This window comes from Fusarium venenatum (assembly GCF_020744135.1).
Source record: "Fusarium venenatum strain MPI-CAGE-CH-0201 chromosome Unknown EDB82scaffold_3, whole genome shotgun sequence".
Lineage (NCBI taxonomy): Eukaryota > Fungi > Ascomycota > Sordariomycetes > Hypocreales > Nectriaceae > Fusarium > Fusarium venenatum.
Window position 1 is genome coordinate 8,050,344 of NW_027072131.1, and position 16,536 is coordinate 8,066,879.

At 48.1% G+C, this 16,536-nt stretch overlaps 9 protein-coding genes across 9 annotated transcripts; 6 read left to right on the top strand and 3 right to left on the bottom strand.

Annotated features, from left to right (window-relative positions):
* Positions 1-36: 36 nt before the first annotated feature.
* Positions 37-3,513, bottom strand: EDB82DRAFT_431670 (NAD(P) transhydrogenase beta subunit-domain-containing protein; the record flags this gene model as incomplete). Its single annotated transcript, XM_065607701.1, has 5 exons — positions 37-143; positions 187-1,560; positions 1,604-2,209; positions 2,256-3,368; positions 3,411-3,513. 5 exons carry the CDS (start codon positions 3,511-3,513, stop codon positions 37-39), a joined length of 3,303 nt encoding a protein of 1,100 aa, XP_065464352.1.
* A 1,405-nt stretch (positions 3,514-4,918) lies between these two features.
* Positions 4,919-6,512, top strand: EDB82DRAFT_283758 (uncharacterized protein). Its single transcript, XM_025729252.2, has 2 exons — positions 4,919-5,024; positions 5,084-6,512. The coding sequence occupies exon 2, from the start codon at positions 5,362-5,364 to the stop codon at positions 6,424-6,426; it is 1,065 nt and encodes a 354-aa protein (XP_025583538.1). The 5' UTR covers positions 4,919-5,024; positions 5,084-5,361; the 3' UTR covers positions 6,427-6,512.
* An 86-nt stretch (positions 6,513-6,598) lies between these two features.
* EDB82DRAFT_433567 (mitochondrial 54S ribosomal protein mL57) lies at positions 6,599-7,446 on the bottom strand (the record flags this gene model as incomplete). The annotated part of the gene is made up of 3 exons (XM_025729251.2): positions 6,599-6,745; positions 6,792-7,018; positions 7,065-7,446. The coding sequence occupies 3 exons, from the start codon at positions 7,444-7,446 to the stop codon at positions 6,599-6,601; spliced, it is 756 nt and encodes a 251-aa protein (XP_025583537.2).
* A 1,125-nt stretch (positions 7,447-8,571) lies between these two features.
* On the top strand, positions 8,572-9,476 carry EDB82DRAFT_540015 (uncharacterized protein; the record flags this gene model as incomplete). Its single annotated transcript, XM_065609325.1, has 4 exons — positions 8,572-8,680; positions 8,753-9,108; positions 9,168-9,227; positions 9,278-9,476. Coding segments are annotated over 4 exons (723 nt in total), but the record flags the coding sequence as incomplete, so codon positions are not given.
* Positions 9,299-10,767, top strand: EDB82DRAFT_510777 (uncharacterized protein). The gene is made up of 4 exons (XM_065608865.1): positions 9,299-9,738; positions 9,789-9,904; positions 9,960-10,122; positions 10,175-10,767. The coding sequence occupies exons 1-4, from the start codon at positions 9,727-9,729 to the stop codon at positions 10,457-10,459; spliced, it is 576 nt and encodes a 191-aa protein (XP_065464354.1). The 5' UTR covers positions 9,299-9,726; the 3' UTR covers positions 10,460-10,767.
* Positions 10,563-11,418, top strand: EDB82DRAFT_283767 (isoprenoid synthase domain-containing protein; the record flags this gene model as incomplete). The annotated part of the gene is made up of 3 exons (XM_065607388.1): positions 10,563-10,874; positions 10,930-11,019; positions 11,070-11,418. The coding sequence occupies exons 1-3, from the start codon at positions 10,666-10,668 to the stop codon at positions 11,416-11,418; spliced, it is 648 nt and encodes a 215-aa protein (XP_065464355.1). The 5' UTR covers positions 10,563-10,665.
* A 219-nt stretch (positions 11,419-11,637) lies between these two features.
* Positions 11,638-13,416, top strand: EDB82DRAFT_510778 (uncharacterized protein). Its single transcript, XM_025729248.2, has 5 exons — positions 11,638-12,326; positions 12,380-12,502; positions 12,557-12,593; positions 12,643-12,764; positions 12,810-13,416. Exons 1-5 carry the CDS (start codon positions 11,811-11,813, stop codon positions 13,332-13,334), a joined length of 1,323 nt encoding a protein of 440 aa, XP_025583534.1. The 5' UTR covers positions 11,638-11,810; the 3' UTR covers positions 13,335-13,416.
* Positions 13,417-13,700: 284 nt separating this feature from the next.
* EDB82DRAFT_450662 (uncharacterized protein) lies at positions 13,701-15,362 on the top strand. Its single transcript, XM_025729247.2, has 2 exons — positions 13,701-14,214; positions 14,262-15,362. Exons 1-2 carry the CDS (start codon positions 13,827-13,829, stop codon positions 15,263-15,265), a joined length of 1,392 nt encoding a protein of 463 aa, XP_025583533.1. The 5' UTR covers positions 13,701-13,826; the 3' UTR covers positions 15,266-15,362.
* On the bottom strand, positions 15,363-16,352 carry EDB82DRAFT_510790 (uncharacterized protein). Its single transcript, XM_025729246.2, has 3 exons — positions 16,170-16,352; positions 16,030-16,108; positions 15,363-15,983 (listed from the first exon to the last, which is right to left on the bottom strand). The coding sequence occupies exons 1-3, from the start codon at positions 16,207-16,209 to the stop codon at positions 15,536-15,538; spliced, it is 567 nt and encodes a 188-aa protein (XP_025583532.2). The 5' UTR covers positions 16,210-16,352; the 3' UTR covers positions 15,363-15,535.
* Between the last annotated feature and the right edge of the window lie 184 nt (positions 16,353-16,536).

The window sequence follows — 16,536 nt, forward strand, 5'->3', positions numbered from 1 at the left end:
TTGCAGATTTGATAGCTAGGAGAGTCAGTTGAGTTTCTAAAACAGATAAGGGGGAAGGAAAAGCATACCTTCGCACGATACTCTAGCATCTCCGAATAGCATCTTTGCGTTGGGCATGTAAAACATTGGGTTGGGAACATCAGCTGCATTTGTTAGCGGAATCAAGCATGAGGTCAAGACACTTACCATAGCCGCTGGCCATGCCTCTCTTCATAATTACCACCTGCTTGGCCTTCCAGGCGTGAAGCACGGGCATGCCCTCGATTGAGCTACCCTTTTCCATGGCAATGGGGTTGACAGTATCGTTAGCACCAATGACAACAGCAAGATCAGTGTCGGGGAAGTCGTCGTTGATCTCGTCCATTTCCAGAACGATATCGTACGGTACGCTGGCCTCAGCGAGGAGCACGTTGCACTGTCCAGGCATACGGCCTGCAACAGGATGGATGGCAAAACGGACAGTGATACCCTTGGCTCGTAGAGTCGAGACGATGCTCGAGATGGCGTACTGAGCTTTGGCAACAGCCATACCATAACCGACAATAAGAATGACCTTTTCAGAGTTGAGAAGTGCATCTGCGAGATCATCTACAGATGTTTGGGTGACTTCTCCTTGAGGTTTGAACTCTTGGACTTGTGTCGGCGTACCCAACCCTCCAAACAACACGTTTGTGAGCGATCGGTTCATCGCAACGCACATGATGTACGAAAGAATGGAACCAGATACACCAATCAATGCTCCGACTGTGGTCAAAAGGGTGTTTTCGAGCATGAACCCTTCAGCTACAAGAGCAAAACCACTGTATGCGTTCAAAACAGTGATGACAACGGGCATATCAGCACCTCCAATAGCAGAGGTTGTTGTGTAACCCTTGATGAAGCTCAATGCAGCACTTCCGGCAAGGGCTCCAGCTGCGATCAGGGGGCTTCCTGGTGCCATGGTGATGAAAGCGCCCATGGTAGCTGCGTTGGTAGCAAGTAAACCCGAGTTGATGATGTGTCGTCCAGGCAGCATCTTTGGCTTGGACGACATCCTACCAGCAAGTTTCATGAACGCAACAAGTGATCCGGTAAATGTAATGCCACCGATGAATACACCAAGGTAGGCTGTCACTAGGTGAAGAGTTGACGGGTCCATCACATCTGCCATAACACTGCCAATACTAGTCAGGACAGCTGCAAGACCGACGACGGAGTGAAGAGCTGCAACAGTCTGGGGCAGATCGGTAGGAGTGATTCGCTTGCCAATGAGCATACCAGCAATAGTGCCGAGGGCAGCGAGACCACCAAACTGAGTGAGAACCTCGGGTGTGAAACCAGCAGCAAGCAGACTGGCCAAAACACCTGTACCAACACCAAGAATACCAATGGCGTTGCCCATACGAGCAGTGGCCTGGGAAGCAAGACTAGAGATGGAGCCAATGCAAAGGACAGAGCTGACGAGGTAACCGGCTTGGACAAGACCAGCAGCACCGGTTGAGGCAGCGGCCAAAAAGCCACCGCCGCACACTACAGCAGGAACAGCATAGAGCCAGGGGTACTCAGGGGGGTCGGTAGGTCCTATATTCGTTAGCTGGATCTTACAATGGACCGAGTGACTCACGCTTAAACATATCCAACATACGCTTGGTGATAACGAAACCACCACCAACGTTGACAAACGCCAGCAAAACACTCAGGGCACCGAAAGCTTGAGGAATCGTCTCAGGGAGGAATCCACCTCCAAGAATGAACAAACCACCAATACCTACCATTCCAGAAATAGCATTGGTGACACTCATCAGAGGAGAGTGAAGGGCAGGAGCAACACCCCAAACAGCTCGATATCCAATAAGACTGGCCAGAGCAAAGGTAAAAGCATTCGACATGAGGAGAGGGCTGGTCCATTTTCCAAGAGCCAAAATGCTGCCCATGCCTGCAGTGACGCCGGCAACTTCACGAGTCTTCTTTTGCCATGGTGTGAGTGCTACAACTTCAGGAGTGGCATTTGTTGTCTCAGTCTTTACAGGAGGTGGTGGAGGTGCCGCACGAGGAGCAGGAGGAAGTATATCTCCCTCTTGTGTCACGATGGCACCTCGTACAACTTCATCTGTAAGATCTATACCGAAAGCCTTGGGTTCAGGGGTCATGGAAAGCAGAAACTTGGTAATGTTGTTGGAATAAAGAGTCGATGACTGAGTCGGCAAGCGAGAGGGTAGATCAGTGTATCCTAAAGATATTAGTCAAGCTGCTTCTTTTAGAAAAGGAGTACATACCAATGACTTTGACATCGTTGTAAATGGACAGCTCTCCCTTTTTAGTAGCTTCGCAGTTACCTCCGGCTTCGGCCGCCAAATCAACAATGACACTTCCAGGTTTCATAACGTCGAGAATATCGTTCTTGAGAAGTTTCGGTGCAGGCTTTCCAGGGATCAATGCTGTAGTGATGATAATGTCGACTTCCTTGGCTTGGTCTTTAAACAGCTTCATTTCAGCTTCGATAAATTCCTTGCTCATTTCTTTAGCATAACCGCCAGCGCCAGATCCATCTTCTTGGAGTTCCACTTCGATGAATTCGGCCCCAAGAGATTGAACCTGTTCGCGAGCAGCTGGTCGAGTATCGAAGCCACGGACAATGGCTCCCATACGGCGAGCAGTAGCAATAGCACTCAAACCAGCAACGCCGGCACCGATAACCAAGACCTTACAAGGGGGGATCTTGCCAGCAGCAGTAACCTGACCAGTCAAGAATCTACCAAAGACGTTTGAAGCTTCGAGAACAGCTTTGTAACCAGCAATATTAGCCATACTGCTGAGAGCATCAAAGACCTGAGCGCGAGAAATACGGGGAATCATGTCCATTGCGAAACTTGTAGCCTTCCTGGCGGCAATCTTTTCTACAAGTTCTTTGTTCTGAGAGGGCTGGAGGAAGGAAATGATAGTTTGGCCTTCTTTCATGGAACCGACTTCTTCGAGACCGGGACCACGAACTTTGAGAACAATGTCCGAGTTGGACCAGACTTCCCTAGGGCCGTCGACAAGAGTTGCGCCAGCTTTTTCGTAAGCAGCATCGAGAAAGTCAGCATGGATACCGGCGCCACGTTCGACAAGGACTTGTTTGAAGCCCTTTTTCTTGAGGATAGCTACATTGGCAGGCGTAAGGGCAACACGACGTTCGTTGGGAAAGATTTCTGTAGGAACACCGACAACTAGGTTCTCGTAGGGAGTTGTTTTTGGAAGTACCACTGTAGAATAGTTGCGAGGCGCATGCACAGGGATCTGATAGATCAGAGCGAGAGGTTTTGCGATGTCTGCGACAAGTGCACGCTGAGACGGAGCCTTGAGGGTACTGTGCCATTGTTTGCGACGCGAAAGAAGACCATCTAGAGCTCGAGTTAGCTTATGCGAGCTTCGCTAGTGTATCAGCTTACCTTGAACTTTGTAGCTCTTCAATTGCTTCTGGAAAAAGAAGCTTGAGGCGCACAGCTCAGTAGCTGAGGCCGGAACCGCGGACGAGGCCAACGGACGAAGCATATGAGACGCCATGATTAAATAGTCATGAGCGCGATAGCAAGGCCCAGAGATGGCTCGACGGGTGATATCCAAGAATTCGACAAGACAAAACAAACAAGAATAGGAATTGCTTAAGGAAGAGGGAATAAAAACAAGAGACAAAACAATCGAGGGGTAGCTGTGTCATGTGTTGTCGGGCCCCCTCCATTCATTCCTTCCTTCCTCGATGGAACTGATTGTTCTGGTAACACACCACTTCGGTCCAGTGTAGGTGAACCCTGGACCCTCTACCGGGATTGTTTTAGGCGGTTCGGGAAGAGGGGCCTCGAGTACTAATGCCGCTAAAACCTGGGGGAGGGGCCGCTGATGCGGAGAACTATTGCAGGGGACATGAAGTTTGTCGAATCATCATAGAGTTCTCGTCATGGATCATGACGAACATCAGTGGGTGCTTCGGTGGAATCAAGAGAGCGAGATGGTGATTCAACCAGTCAGATGAGATTACGGACCTACCTGATGAGTCCTGCCGAGACTGAAGAAGTGTCTTCCCCTCTTGAAATCCGGACATGACGGTTAGAGATGGGCCGACATCATGATACTCTAGACGTGGGGTAGTAGATAACCTTGTCGTCTTGAGTCTTTGATCAGCTTGTTTTTGGTGATACGTTTGTCAAGGTATCATTCGAGGTTACAGAGAGCAAGACTCGACCGTATACGAGACTTGTGATATGTTTGTGTACAGCGATCCGGGTTCGTCACTCTATACTGGCCTTGCACGAGCAAGAGAGGGGTTCCTTGGCTGTTGTAGAACATGATCCAGTCTAGCCAGTGAGTCTTGTCATGGAAGCCAACTAGACAGTTGTCAAAGAGAGTTGAGAGTAGGTGTAATTTAACAAGCCTCGGGATTTCTTAAAGAAACAATCGAAACCCAGCCAGATAACTAGCTATTTGTTTATCCCTCCATCATTGCCGTTGTGTTCTGCATGAACTTCCTGCGGTCAGTTCCCTTCCGAAAGAGGTGATGCAGTTATTATGCAGCTGATTCGGAGATCCCTGTTCTCCAGACTCGACCCAACATAAGCTCTTTAACATGCACCTCTAAAAACATACCGTGTAATCCCCTCAGGGTATCAGAAAAATTAACCGCTGAAAGCATAGAGACGAAATAGTTTATGGTTCTTAGATTATAGTTTTTAGACCACTTATTATTTTTAGACCCGAAGACTTAGGAGTAACGCCATAGGGGTCAACATCATTTAATATTAACTTCTCAGCGCGTTCTTCGTTGCTGGCTAGCGCAATGACGAATTTCTCCCTCGTCGTACAGGTTGTTATTATTCCTATAGCCCAGGGCCCCAGGGCTGCTGTCTATGGGTTGAATGGAAAGACTTGCGTGCTTCTCTGATTGTTAGTATTGATTATCTATTTCATGTTGATATTCAATGCTCAATGCTGGATCCCTGTCCTATTGGGCATTTTTATGGGCTTCTATTCTTCGCTGTCCCACGTGTTTCCATTATGAGCGCCGTATGGTAAGTCTACAGCCCAGATCTTATCAACAAAAAAGAAGCAAACTCATGTCTTTTACCAGCACCAAAACAACATCGCGCATTGATAATCTGGTCAAGGACATCAAAAAAGACGATAATTCCATTTCTGGCTTAACGCTGGTGTCACTGGTGTGGATCTCCCAACACCAAGATTGGGCCTGGATATAATCACGAGAGCCTCTTCGATTTTACCACATGACACCAAATGTTTCTCAAACAAGCCTACTCAGAATGAAGAAATAATTTCACCTTTTACTCTCTATCCTCCTCATCACTCTGACGAAGACTTTCAGCATAAAGAGAAAGCAAAATCTTCATCATGCCGCCGAAGGCCCCTATTCATCACTATTCATACCGCTCCCTCATCATACCACCAATCCTCCTCGCTGCTGCTACCATCGTCGCGCTCTTTATTCACTCCGACATCAACGCCGCACTTCTTTGGTCGCAATGTCATTCTCATGCGCGCATTCCAGGCGTCAGTCGGATCCCGGCCATCGGAACGCCTTTATGCTATCTCATTAGCTTTTTCCGCGCCGCGCTGGATTCCCTGAGAAGTACCGCTGTCATGGCTGTTGTCCTGTCATTTCTCGGCGGCCTTTTGACAGTGAGCACTGTTGAAGCGGCACGCATATGTAACGCGCCGAACGTGCTTATCGCGTATCCTACGGGACCATGGCTGGTGTTTGATCTTGTGGGCGGTGCTGTTGTTTGGGAGCTTGTTATTATTCCTGCTTTTTTGCACCGCGCGAGGAGTGTTTTGAGTGCTCGGCAACGAGATGATGGACATGGCGACGTTGATCAGATTTTTACAAGCCGTCATCTCCCTGATAGTGAACTTGTCGCTATTCCTATCAGTGTCGCTGTTGGCTACTTTGTACCATCCCTCTTGATGCTCTTCAAGACGACTCCAGCTACTGTCGGAGTATGGCTCTTCTTCCCGATCTATGTGACAGTCGTCCGCCAGATAATTCGCAACGTTATCGCCGTCATCAGAAGAGTCAGTCCTACCAACATTCACCTCGCATCGAACCGACGATCGTTCTTGTTTGTTTACTTGCTGCCCATTATCTGCTCGATCTTAGCTCATGTCTTTTTCATATGGAGTCTCACCCAGCCTGATGATCGCAAGGAAATGACCAGGTCAACCATAGTCTTTATTGAAGTTGACACCCAATTCATCTTCTGGACTGTCCTGTATTGGATGTTGGTCGAGGTTGGATGGAGAGTCCCGTTGACCACAATTGTCACTTCTCTTATAATTGGACCAGGCGCTGGAACCTGTGTTGGATGGATGTACCGAGAGAAGCTCATTCATCATGGTAATGAAGAGGCTGACGAGAACGTTCAGCCAGCTGATGAGGAAACGCCCCTGTTGCAATGAACATTAATACCCAACGTCAATACCCTTTTAGTTTTAATACAACCATAGATAGATCAAAGCAAATAGCTTGAGTGTTTTACAAGTTCATTCGGGGACAGCCTCACACTTTGTACAGGTCCAAGCCTCTTCGTAAATTGTACAGATATGATACAGATTAACCCACGCTATGATTTTATTCCTCCTGTAGTCTTGACAAGATTCGCTCCCTGATGACCTGTGATGCCACTACGGCTCCGTGTTGCAGGGTGACGGCTCCAATAATAGCCATAATCGCACCATTAAGCACGACATCAACACCGGATTGCTTGAGTTTTTGCACCTGTCGCATGTTAGATGAATACCACCACAGGAGTTTTGGCACATACGTTTTTAGGCTTCCACCGCACAACATCAATCAATCCCACATCAGCTGCTAGAGCAGACAGATTTGTCTTGCCAGCAATATCCTTCGCTCCTTGAATGGTCAGGTTGTCCACTGACTGCAACTTGGGATGTATGAATGGCTCGCGGTTGTATACGTCTTGTCTTGGTTCACTCATGGGTTCCTTGGCGACAATTGACTTGGTCGTCTCCATGATGAGGGTCATTCGTCCTGCAGGGGTCAGCATTACCCTTTCAAATGTACTTGTCCAGCCTACCGAGTAACGCCAATCGGTCGTTGAAACCTCTCCTTCCCTGATCGAAACTCTTATGCGTAACAGCCAACCACTTAACCTCGTCTGGCAGAAGCTTGCTGCCGCCCTGTCCCAGTAGTCGGTCATAAACCTCATCCAGCTTCTTGGGATCATTGTTGACACTCCAGACCTTATTTTTGGGATTCTTGGCAAAGTCGAGCTGTATAGGTGCCTTCATTGCGGGGGGTGTTTGACTCCATCGTGGGACGGGAGCGGAGGAAGATGGGTTTTCGGATTTGAAGGATTCGGGTGTCGAGTCGGTGGCGTATGTGCGCACACATGGCATGAGTGTGCGGGCGACTTGTCTGCTCCGTAAAAGGCCAGAGCGGCAAGATTGGAGAGCCATGGTGAGGAATGGGATTGAATTGGACCGGAGGGCGAGGGTCTTGACTGGCAACTCAATGCTCATTACCATGGTTGCCGAAGCTGGATCGCGAACATTTTCTGAAGGTCACGTGTGTCAATCGATAAGGCTGCCCCACCTTGATATGTCAACACCAAATCATGGAGAAAGTGGGCACATCACGAGCTTCATTTTGGAACTAGGGGTTTTATATAACTTAGAAACAATGGCTTTTGATGCTATCTTTTACCGAATATAATCTTCTTAGCCTGTCTGATCATCTTCCTCAATTTTGACATTTATATCGATATGCCTTGTGCTATTCTCAATTGGAACCTCTCTTATCACTCTTCATCCTTGAATATCTTCCAAAGCTCTTCCATGGAATTCTACACCTAGCATTGTTCCCGATACTAGAGTTACAGAGTCCCTCGTATCATGCATGTGTCCTTGACTTAGCCCTTTGCATCGGCAACCCACCGATCCAAGACCAATACAGCCCAATCGCACTAGCTGAAGATATCCTTAGATAGCACGGTCTTTATTAGTGGATACTTGCAGAAGCAAAGAACAAACTTTCAGTGATGGAGACAATTCAGTGTTGGATGTTTGCCATGCCAAATGCTTGCTTCGGGGTACCCAGACACTCCTTACTAGCTGCCCAAATAGAAAGGCTAGACTGTTGATTCACAAGCAGTCAGGGCTTCTTTGATGTTAGGTAGTCAGGAAAGATAGTCTAGTGATTGTAAGTCAAGTTGTCGTCTCAGTACAAACAAGAAAGCGGTCAAAAAGACATACCAGGCTCTCTGCATATGCTTTCCGCCCCGAGGCAAATGTTTCACAGCAGTTTGCAGTTCTTTGCTTCTCTCATTGTTCTGTCATTGGCCTTCTATATGGCTTGCGTCATGCCTTCCGTTACAAGATGCATACGAATGCTCTGTTGGCCCGCTCAACAAAGATATCAAACAAAGCTTCGATTCCGATGTCCAAATTGCTGAGTTAGACATCAAAGACCTGCAATGCTCTCAGTGCTTATAACGACGGTCTCCTGACTCAAGAGACCTATTCTCTCACCACCTCTGGTTCAGTATCTTGGAATTCGAACATCTCCAGTACCGTACCTTAACCATGGCCAGATTGCACGAGTGGAGGGAGGACCTTCACATGCAAGAGGCCCAAGCCCCTTCTGCTCCAGAGTTCCGTATCTCTGGCACTATCATTGTAGGCATTGACCTCAGTGCTAGGTAAGTCTCGAGACCCTATTCAACACACAGTTTTATAGGCTTTCCCTGCTTACTCGGTACTGCAGCTCCTCTGGGATTTCGTATACGCGATTCAATCCTGGAGATCCGACTACGCCTCGATGTTATGCCCATACTGCAAACGTTTGTGGCGTCTCTGGATCAAGAGTCGACAGACTATCTCAGTCTTCTCTGGTCCAACTTTCGTGAAAGCCTTCGATGCTCTATGTATGATTTCGAGTACAATATTGCCATAACAGTTCCAAGCGTTTGGCCCGTCTATGCGCGCAAAAAGATGTTTCAGGTCATCCGTAAAGCAAATATCCTCTCCGATAATGTTCATCTGATTTCCAAGTTCATTCCAGATATAGAGGCTGCTTCCATTGCCCTTGTATTAGACCTGATCAAGCCATTGGATCGCATGGTAAGTTGGGTCTTTCACAATCTGTATACCTTGGTCCAGTTCGGTTCTAACATTTCCAGCAACCAATCCTTCGGGGAGGAAATGTGGTTATGATTTGCGACTGCGGCGGCTTCACGACTGTAAGTAACTGTTCAAATCTTGGTGGTACTGATACTTATCACCTCGCAAGGAGGCTGCTGCCTACGAGATTCGCACAATTCGACCCCTTGGTATGAAACAGCTCACCCAAAGGGAGTGTATTCTTGTCGGCGGAGCTTTAATCGACAATAACTTCATGAACCTCCTCAAGACAAAGATAGAGAGCATCGGCCAGATACAAAACGTCTGCCCTGTTTCCGAAATCGACCTTGTTACAGGACAATGCCTTCGTGAATTCGCCTATCGGAAAAAGATATGAAATCCCACTTTTGCGGTGATCGTCATGAATGGACAATTCACGTCCCTCGTCAGTTTGGCGGTGGTAATGCCATTCGGCTCAGCGCGTGACTGAGTATCTTTTATTTCGTGAACACTTACTGATTCGGATATTTTAGGTTTGAACTTGCGTTGGTCTTTGACCCCGTCGTTGACAAGATAGTCAATCTTGTTAGATCGCAAGTCGTTAGTTTCAGAGGATGTATGAATGGGCTGGTGAGTTGTCCCTCTGTATTGAAGAAACACGTTTTGACGAGATATATTAGCATGTCATTATAGCCGGCGGTTTTGGTCGCAGCCCTTATGTTCAGACTCGAATCAAGCAGGCTGTGCTTGAGCTCGTTCAATCTCCCGCCATTCACTGCTCGACGGGCGACCAGGCGTAATATCATCCCCTTATTTCTGACAGAAACTCCGTCTGACTTTGATCTGTATAGATGTACTGCGGTAGCTCGAGGAGCTGTTCTCCGAGAGCTTCAGGAGTTCAGGCTGGCTTCGCCGGACCATCTTGGGAAGAACTCACCATACGTGATTTCTCGCGTCATTTATACCAGCTATGGCGTAGCTCCACATCCTGGAATCTATTGGCTTGTGAATGAGGTAAGCTAACACTTCTCACCCTTGCCGATTCCTGCTGACTTCGCTTCATCAGGGTGAAGAGTTGTCCGCAGTCGGTCCAAATCGAAGGCAGCTGCCGCCGAGAGTCATATCGACAACCACTTCAGACAGCTGCGTGAGCAATATCATCCATGCTTGCTATAATTCAAGAGACGATTTGCAGGAAAAGCCCCTCTGCACAATCACCTGGCCTTCTACAGGTCCCAAGGCAGAAATTGAACTCGATTGTAAATGGGATGATTCTGACATGGAGGTTTCGGTCCTTCATCGAGGTTGTGAACTTGACGGGGTTAGGATCGAGTACGATACATCTGTCTGAGCTACAGTGTTGAGCTTGGGTATGTAAGGGCAAGGTTGCGAGGGCAGTTGTGCTCATCGTTGTTGAGGGTGGATATGGGATCTGTGTTTGTAGTAGATTATTTGAGGTGTGTACTTGATAGCACACATGTGTCCTGATAACGCAAGAGAGAATGGCGTGGACATTATTGTAGTCATATTAACGTGTGTTCTATAGGTACTCAATTAATGAGTTGGCCAGAATCACGATCAATGGCAATAAAAGTTTATGTTTTGCACCGAACTCACAGTACCTGGAATGTTCGAAAAGAAAGAATATGGAACAAGAACAGAAAGAAAGCTACCCGTGATGGTGACAGTCAAGTTCGAACGGAAGAGGACTACATCAGGATGCGTAGGAGGACTGTTGGTGGATATCCCTGCATCACTCTCTTCGCGTGAGCATAGATCTTGCTGTCATAAAAAGTCCATGCTAATTGGATCTGTCTATAGTTATGCTCACAATGTCGACTTGTCACAGGAGGCTTTCAAGCATCCTTTAGTTCAGGAATGCATAGCGGTGGGCTGTGATCTTGCTTGGATGTAAGTCGTACTCTCTTCAGCTGACTGGTGCTCATGTTAACACACCTCAGCCACAACGATATTGTATCATACAAGAAAGATGTTAAGTCCGGAATCGAGCACAACTTTGTCACTGTTCTGAAAAAGAACGGATTCACTACCCAACAAGCAATGGACAGAGCGGGCGAGCTCCAGGATGAATGTTACCGTCGATGGTATCTCGCGCTGGTGAGCATGCCCGTCTGGGGAGAAGCTATTGACCGTGAAGTGTTGAGATACATCGAGGCATGCCACAGCTTCCCCCTTGGAGACTTGCTCTGGAGCTTCCAGACGGGTCGATACTTGGGGGCTACAGAGGGATACAAGTTGCATGAGACGAGACTTTTGGATCTATCAGACTTGGAACCTATTGCTTCTTAGGCGTCTGTTACAATAGGTTGCTGTCCTCTGATGCTATTAAATAGTGGCCTATCTTTGAGTAGCATGAATGGGAATGAGAATGGAATGCACACAACTGTTGTGACTGCGATATCGGTACATCGCCATATACTTCACAAATGACATTATCAGCTATGTCATGCAATATCTAACTCACATTGGTTGCTTCAATTGCTGCATCTCATGAATCAAGAATCAGTGGGGAATAAGATGGCGTGCTCGAATCATTATCGGGGTCCGTCCGATAAGTCGGTTACACTTGGGGGTAAGCCTTGAGATTGGGGACCTCAATTAGATGTGGTGATAAATTGATGACTCGCCGTTCAAGTTGTAGTCATATCCCTGATCAGTAAAATTGAAACTACAAGTTAATCATGGCAGCCCAAACAGACCCACCCAAGCTCGAAGTCGCAATCGCTGGTGGTGGCATCGCCGGCCTCATCACAGCAATCGCTCTCCTCAAACACCCCCACGTCAACGTTCAAGTCTATGAGCGAGCACCAGAGTTTAAAGAAATCGGCGCAAGTATAGCTCTCGGCCCCAATGGCCTCAGAACACTTGAGTGTCTTGGAGTCGAAAATGCTCTTGCTGAAGGCTTTGCACAGCGTCAAAGGTCAGGGTATCCCATGATATACCGACACTGGAAGACTGGAGAAGTCATCGATTACGATGTTCATAAGTCTGTAGTGGATAAAAGGCATGCTACTGCGAGATTTCATCGTGCGCATCTTCATCAGGCCTTGCTGGAGAATGTACCGGAGGGTGTTGTGCATTTGGGCAAGACGACTGTCGATGTCAAAGCGAATCCTGATGATGGAGCTATGCTTTATTTTGAGGATGAGACGACTGCGACTGCTGATATTGTTATTGGTGCTGATGGCCTTCGATCAGTAGGTTCGGGCACTTTTTTTTTTAAGGAACAGACCACTGATCTCTTTGGCAGAAAGTTCGCAAGACGTTTGTGCCAGAGCATGAGCTACATTGGACAGGCTGGGTTGCGTTCCGAGCTGTCCTTGATGCCGATCGACTAAGAGGTGTTGAATATCCCGAGGATGCGGCTCACTGGGTAAGACCTCGGAGTCTGTGAGTTGAACGGACGGCAAACTGATATAGATCATAGGCTGGGCATGAGACCACATTTTTCCACTCACATCTTGGTATGAGACCGATATTGCCCCCCAACACTTATCTAATACATGGCCGTAGGCAAAGGTCTCTTCACTATTGTTGGTGGCTACCACGCTGATCCTAAAGACTTCAACTCACCAGGCCAAGATGCAAGGTGGGATGAAGATGGCAGTGTCGAGGAGTTCAAAAAATTATACCAAGTGAATCCTCACCTTTGGTCCTTGGCCATGACTGACATTACCTAGCACTGGAATCCAACAATCAGAGCGTTCATAGAAGCGACTCCTTATGTCAAACTCTTCCCAAATTACGCTGGCGCAGCTCTCGATAAATGGTCCTTCGCTGGCTGTGTAACTCTCGTTGGCGACGCAGCTCACACTCACGGTGGCTCCTTCGCAGCCGGAGGCTCACTTGCAATTGACGACGCATACGCGCTGTATCGCGCTCTCGACCACGTTTGGCCAGCATCGGAAGCACCAACGAAGAAGCCTACCAAGGCTCAGCTGACACAAGTGTTCGACTTATACGAAGCCGCCCGTAAGCCACACCTGGATAAGCTCTTGGGTATCGTACACAACAATATTGCGGGACAGAAGTCGAATATTGAGAGGGAAACGGTAGAGACAAATGAGCAGTTGATAAATAGGGTAAAGAATAGGATGGATCCTTCGTGGATTAGTGAGCATGATGTTGTTGCTGCTTTTGAGAGAGCTGCTGAGAGGATAGAAGGTGGAGAGAAGACGGCAGAGGAACCTTGCGCAAGGCTTTGAGATGAAGATCAATGATGATTCGATTCGGTGTTTTAATCATAGCTGGTCTCATATGTGTTGGTTTATTCTTTAAGTAATTATGTCTTATTGCAAATAATACGTTCCATAAAAGTTAGTGCAAGTTACATTGGCGGTCTATTTTATATTACCAGCGTCTTTGTGTTATACTTATTATATTTACTATATTAATATCTTACAGATTTAAGTTATTATATAATAAGCTTAACATTCTTTATTAGTATTATTTAAGAAGAAAGTAAGTAAAGGCCATAAGAAAAAAAAATTCCCTGGTGTTTCTGTAGCTATAAATGTGGCGCTTACCCCAGACCAAGCCACACTTCAACCTCGAATCCATCTCAGCCTCGTCAAGCTTCACGCATTTAAACATTACCATCCCATTCTCTCCTTCCAAGCTCTGCCCGAATTCGATCCTCCTACTCTCACTGAACAAACACCAAACTTGAGCGCCTGACTGCGCAGCCCATAAGCGCCATGGCTGCCGAAACTCCCAAGCTTCTCTGGAATCCCGATAACGTCAAGGATGTTGCAGAGTCGGTCGGCATCAGCGCGCTCAACGAAGAGGCCCTCAAGTGTTTGACACAGGATGTTGAATACCGCGTCGGTCAGGTCATCGTTGAAGCTCTGCGATTCATGCGCGCTTCACGCCGAACAACTCTCACCGTCAACGACATCTCGCTCGCGCTCAAGGCGCTCGACGTCGAACCCCTCTACGGCTACGATTCTACGCGTCCGCTGCGATACGGCGAGGCCAGTCTTGGTCCCGGTCAACCGCTTTTCTATATCGAAGATGAGGAAGTCGATTTCGAGAAGCTCATCAATGCGCCTCTACCCAAAGTACCGCGCGACATGGGTTTCACAGGTAAACCCTTCGTCTCGACAAGTCGAATCTCACTAATTAATTCTCAGCGCACTGGCTCGCTATCGAAGGAGTTCAGCCCTCCATCCCGCAAAACCCTACGACATCCGAATCTCGATCGCAAGAACTTCTTCCCAAGGGACCTGGTGCCAACCCCGCACTGTCTGCTCTCGCAGGCAACGACAACGTCTCCATGAAGCCCTCTGTTAAGCACATTGTGAGCAAGGAGCTCATCCTCTACTTTGACAAAATCCAAGCCGCTGTTCTCGACGACAATCCCGACGAAGAGGTGGTGCGCCTTCGACAGGCTGCTCTGGGTTCCGTGAGAGACGACCCCGGTCTGCATCAGCTCATCCCGTACTTCATCACATTCATCATGGATCGAGTGACACACCATCTGGACGATACCTTCACTCTCAAACAAATGATGGAATTGACAAATGCTCTGATCGAGAACAAGAGCCTTTTCCTTGACCCCTACGCCAGTCCACTTTCGGCGCCCGCCCTTACTTGTCTCATGGCTAGAAAACTGGGCACTGAGGAGGGTACCGACGCTCTAAAGGAGCAATACGACCTCCGACAGCTGGCAGCGTCTCTGGTTGGACAAATCGCACGCAAATACTCGGCCTCGAACACACTTCTCCGACCCAAGCTCACGCGAACATGTCTCAAATACTTCCTCGATCCTACCAAACCACCCGCAGTCCTCTACGGTGCCATCTATGGTCTACTCCAAGCAGGTGGCCCAGAAGCTATTCGCGTTCTTGTCTTGCGCAACCTAAAGACTTTTGATTCGGGCATCCTTCAACCTCTCAAGGAAAAGGCAGAGGGTACAATGGATTACGAGATGCTGGTTCAAGGCATCATACAGGCTGTTGCCTCGCTGGCGGATCACATCAGCTCAGACACCAATGGCATCAACGGTACAACCAGCGTGGAGGGCGAAGTGTCTGAGCTCAAGGATTTCATTGGACCCATTATTGGGGAGAAGATTGCTTCCTCTGGTAATCGGAGGTTGATACGTACAATCCTGGATGCTCGAAATTTGGAGTAGGTACAAATGAAAATGATCATGGCAGGCGAATGGCGTTTAGGTCGCGAAATACCTCACGACGATATTTTAGAAACAAGCCCAGCATTTCAAGGCGCTTTTATACATATAATAAAATTGTTTGCTAAAAGTCAGATGCCTTTCGGCTAAATACTCGTACACGAGTTTTGTCTCATCCCTACTCCTTCCATATATCCCTTGCAACTTGATCATCCACTGCGCATGTTGCTTATTTCCTTCTATTCCGCTCTTCTATTTTCGATATTTGGTATCTTACAGGAAAGCAACCAGACCAATAGCGCCGAGAACGCTGGCAGCCCAGATGTACTTGTCAGCCTGAATAATGGTTGTCTTGGCGAAACCCTTTCCGGCGTCGTAGAGAAGGTGCTTGACACCGCTGATGGCGTGGTAGACAAAGGGGAAACCGAGAGTGAACTTGAGACCACCCTTGACGGCGAGGGGAAGACCGGCGACGAAGCTAGCGATGCTCAAACTCTCGAGGTGGAGACCGACGACGGGAGCGGCGAGGTAGGCGATGGAGAAGCCGTAGAGGGTGACGGAGAGAGTAGAGCCGGTGATACGGTTCCAGGCGGAGCTACCGAACCATGTCTGCTCGATCTTGTAGATGGCCAGATGGGGAGAGACGGGTCGGTTGAGGCGCTGGTTAACGAGGATCTGTTGACCTTCCTCTTGAGAGACCTTGACAGAACCAGTAGAGGCGCTATGCACGTTAGATTGTGAAAGCTCAATTGCGCTCGTGGACGTACCGGTTGGGAGAAGAGGTAGAGATGCCAGCAGCCAGAGCACTCTTGGAGATGTTCTGAGCAAAGAAAGGCTTGGCCGCGCCTAAATAGAGAGTTCCATTAGCGATCCGTTGTACTTGAGGCTATTCGCTTATGCGCTGTACCTGAGCGGAGGGCGTTGACGCCAACACGTTGAGCGAGCATCGTGGAGAGGATTATTTGTTCGGATTTGAGGGAGGGAGGTTCGTCCAAGGTTCGTCCAACGATATTGTCGGCGTCGTTACTCCAAAGAGGGCAGGTATAGAGGGATCGATGATGATGGCTTCCTATTCTCGAGTATCGGAACGGACTCTCTCGGCTTCTCGGTCCACACGACCAATAGGAAGCTATCAATTCCTCATCTCGGGACACACGTGATCCACTCATCACGTGCAGCCCAACATGACTAAGCATGTTTGAGCTTTATTGTCTTTTGAAATTTTCCGCCGCATGTGAATTCTCTTCTTTTTCCTTCCTTCTTCAGATAGCAGA

Coding starts and splice junctions, on each gene's coding strand:
- EDB82DRAFT_283758 (XM_025729252.2), top strand. CDS start 5,362: ATGCCGCCGAAGGCCCCTATTCATCACTATTCATACCGCTCCCTCATC.
- EDB82DRAFT_510777 (XM_065608865.1), top strand. Junction 9,905..9,959: donor TGCTCGACGGGCGACCAGGC/GTAATATCATCC, acceptor TGATCTGTATAG/ATGTACTGCGGTAGCTCGAG. Junction 10,123..10,174: donor TCTATTGGCTTGTGAATGAG/GTAAGCTAACAC, acceptor TCGCTTCATCAG/GGTGAAGAGTTGTCCGCAGT.
- EDB82DRAFT_510778 (XM_025729248.2), top strand. CDS start 11,811: ATGGCAGCCCAAACAGACCCACCCAAGCTCGAAGTCGCAATCGCTGGT. Junction 12,594..12,642: donor ATTTTTCCACTCACATCTTG/GTATGAGACCGA, acceptor ACATGGCCGTAG/GCAAAGGTCTCTTCACTATT. Junction 12,765..12,809: donor AGTTCAAAAAATTATACCAA/GTGAATCCTCAC, acceptor GACATTACCTAG/CACTGGAATCCAACAATCAG.
- EDB82DRAFT_450662 (XM_025729247.2), top strand. CDS start 13,827: ATGGCTGCCGAAACTCCCAAGCTTCTCTGGAATCCCGATAACGTCAAG. Junction 14,215..14,261: donor GCGCGACATGGGTTTCACAG/GTAAACCCTTCG, acceptor ATTAATTCTCAG/CGCACTGGCTCGCTATCGAA.
- EDB82DRAFT_510790 (XM_025729246.2), bottom strand. CDS start 16,209: ATGCTCGCTCAACGTGTTGGCGTCAACGCCCTCCGCTCAG. Junction 16,109..16,169: donor CGTCAACGCCCTCCGCTCAG/GTACAGCGCATA, acceptor CTCTCTATTTAG/GCGCGGCCAAGCCTTTCTTT. Junction 15,984..16,029: donor TCTACCTCTTCTCCCAACCG/GTACGTCCACGA, acceptor TAACGTGCATAG/CGCCTCTACTGGTTCTGTCA.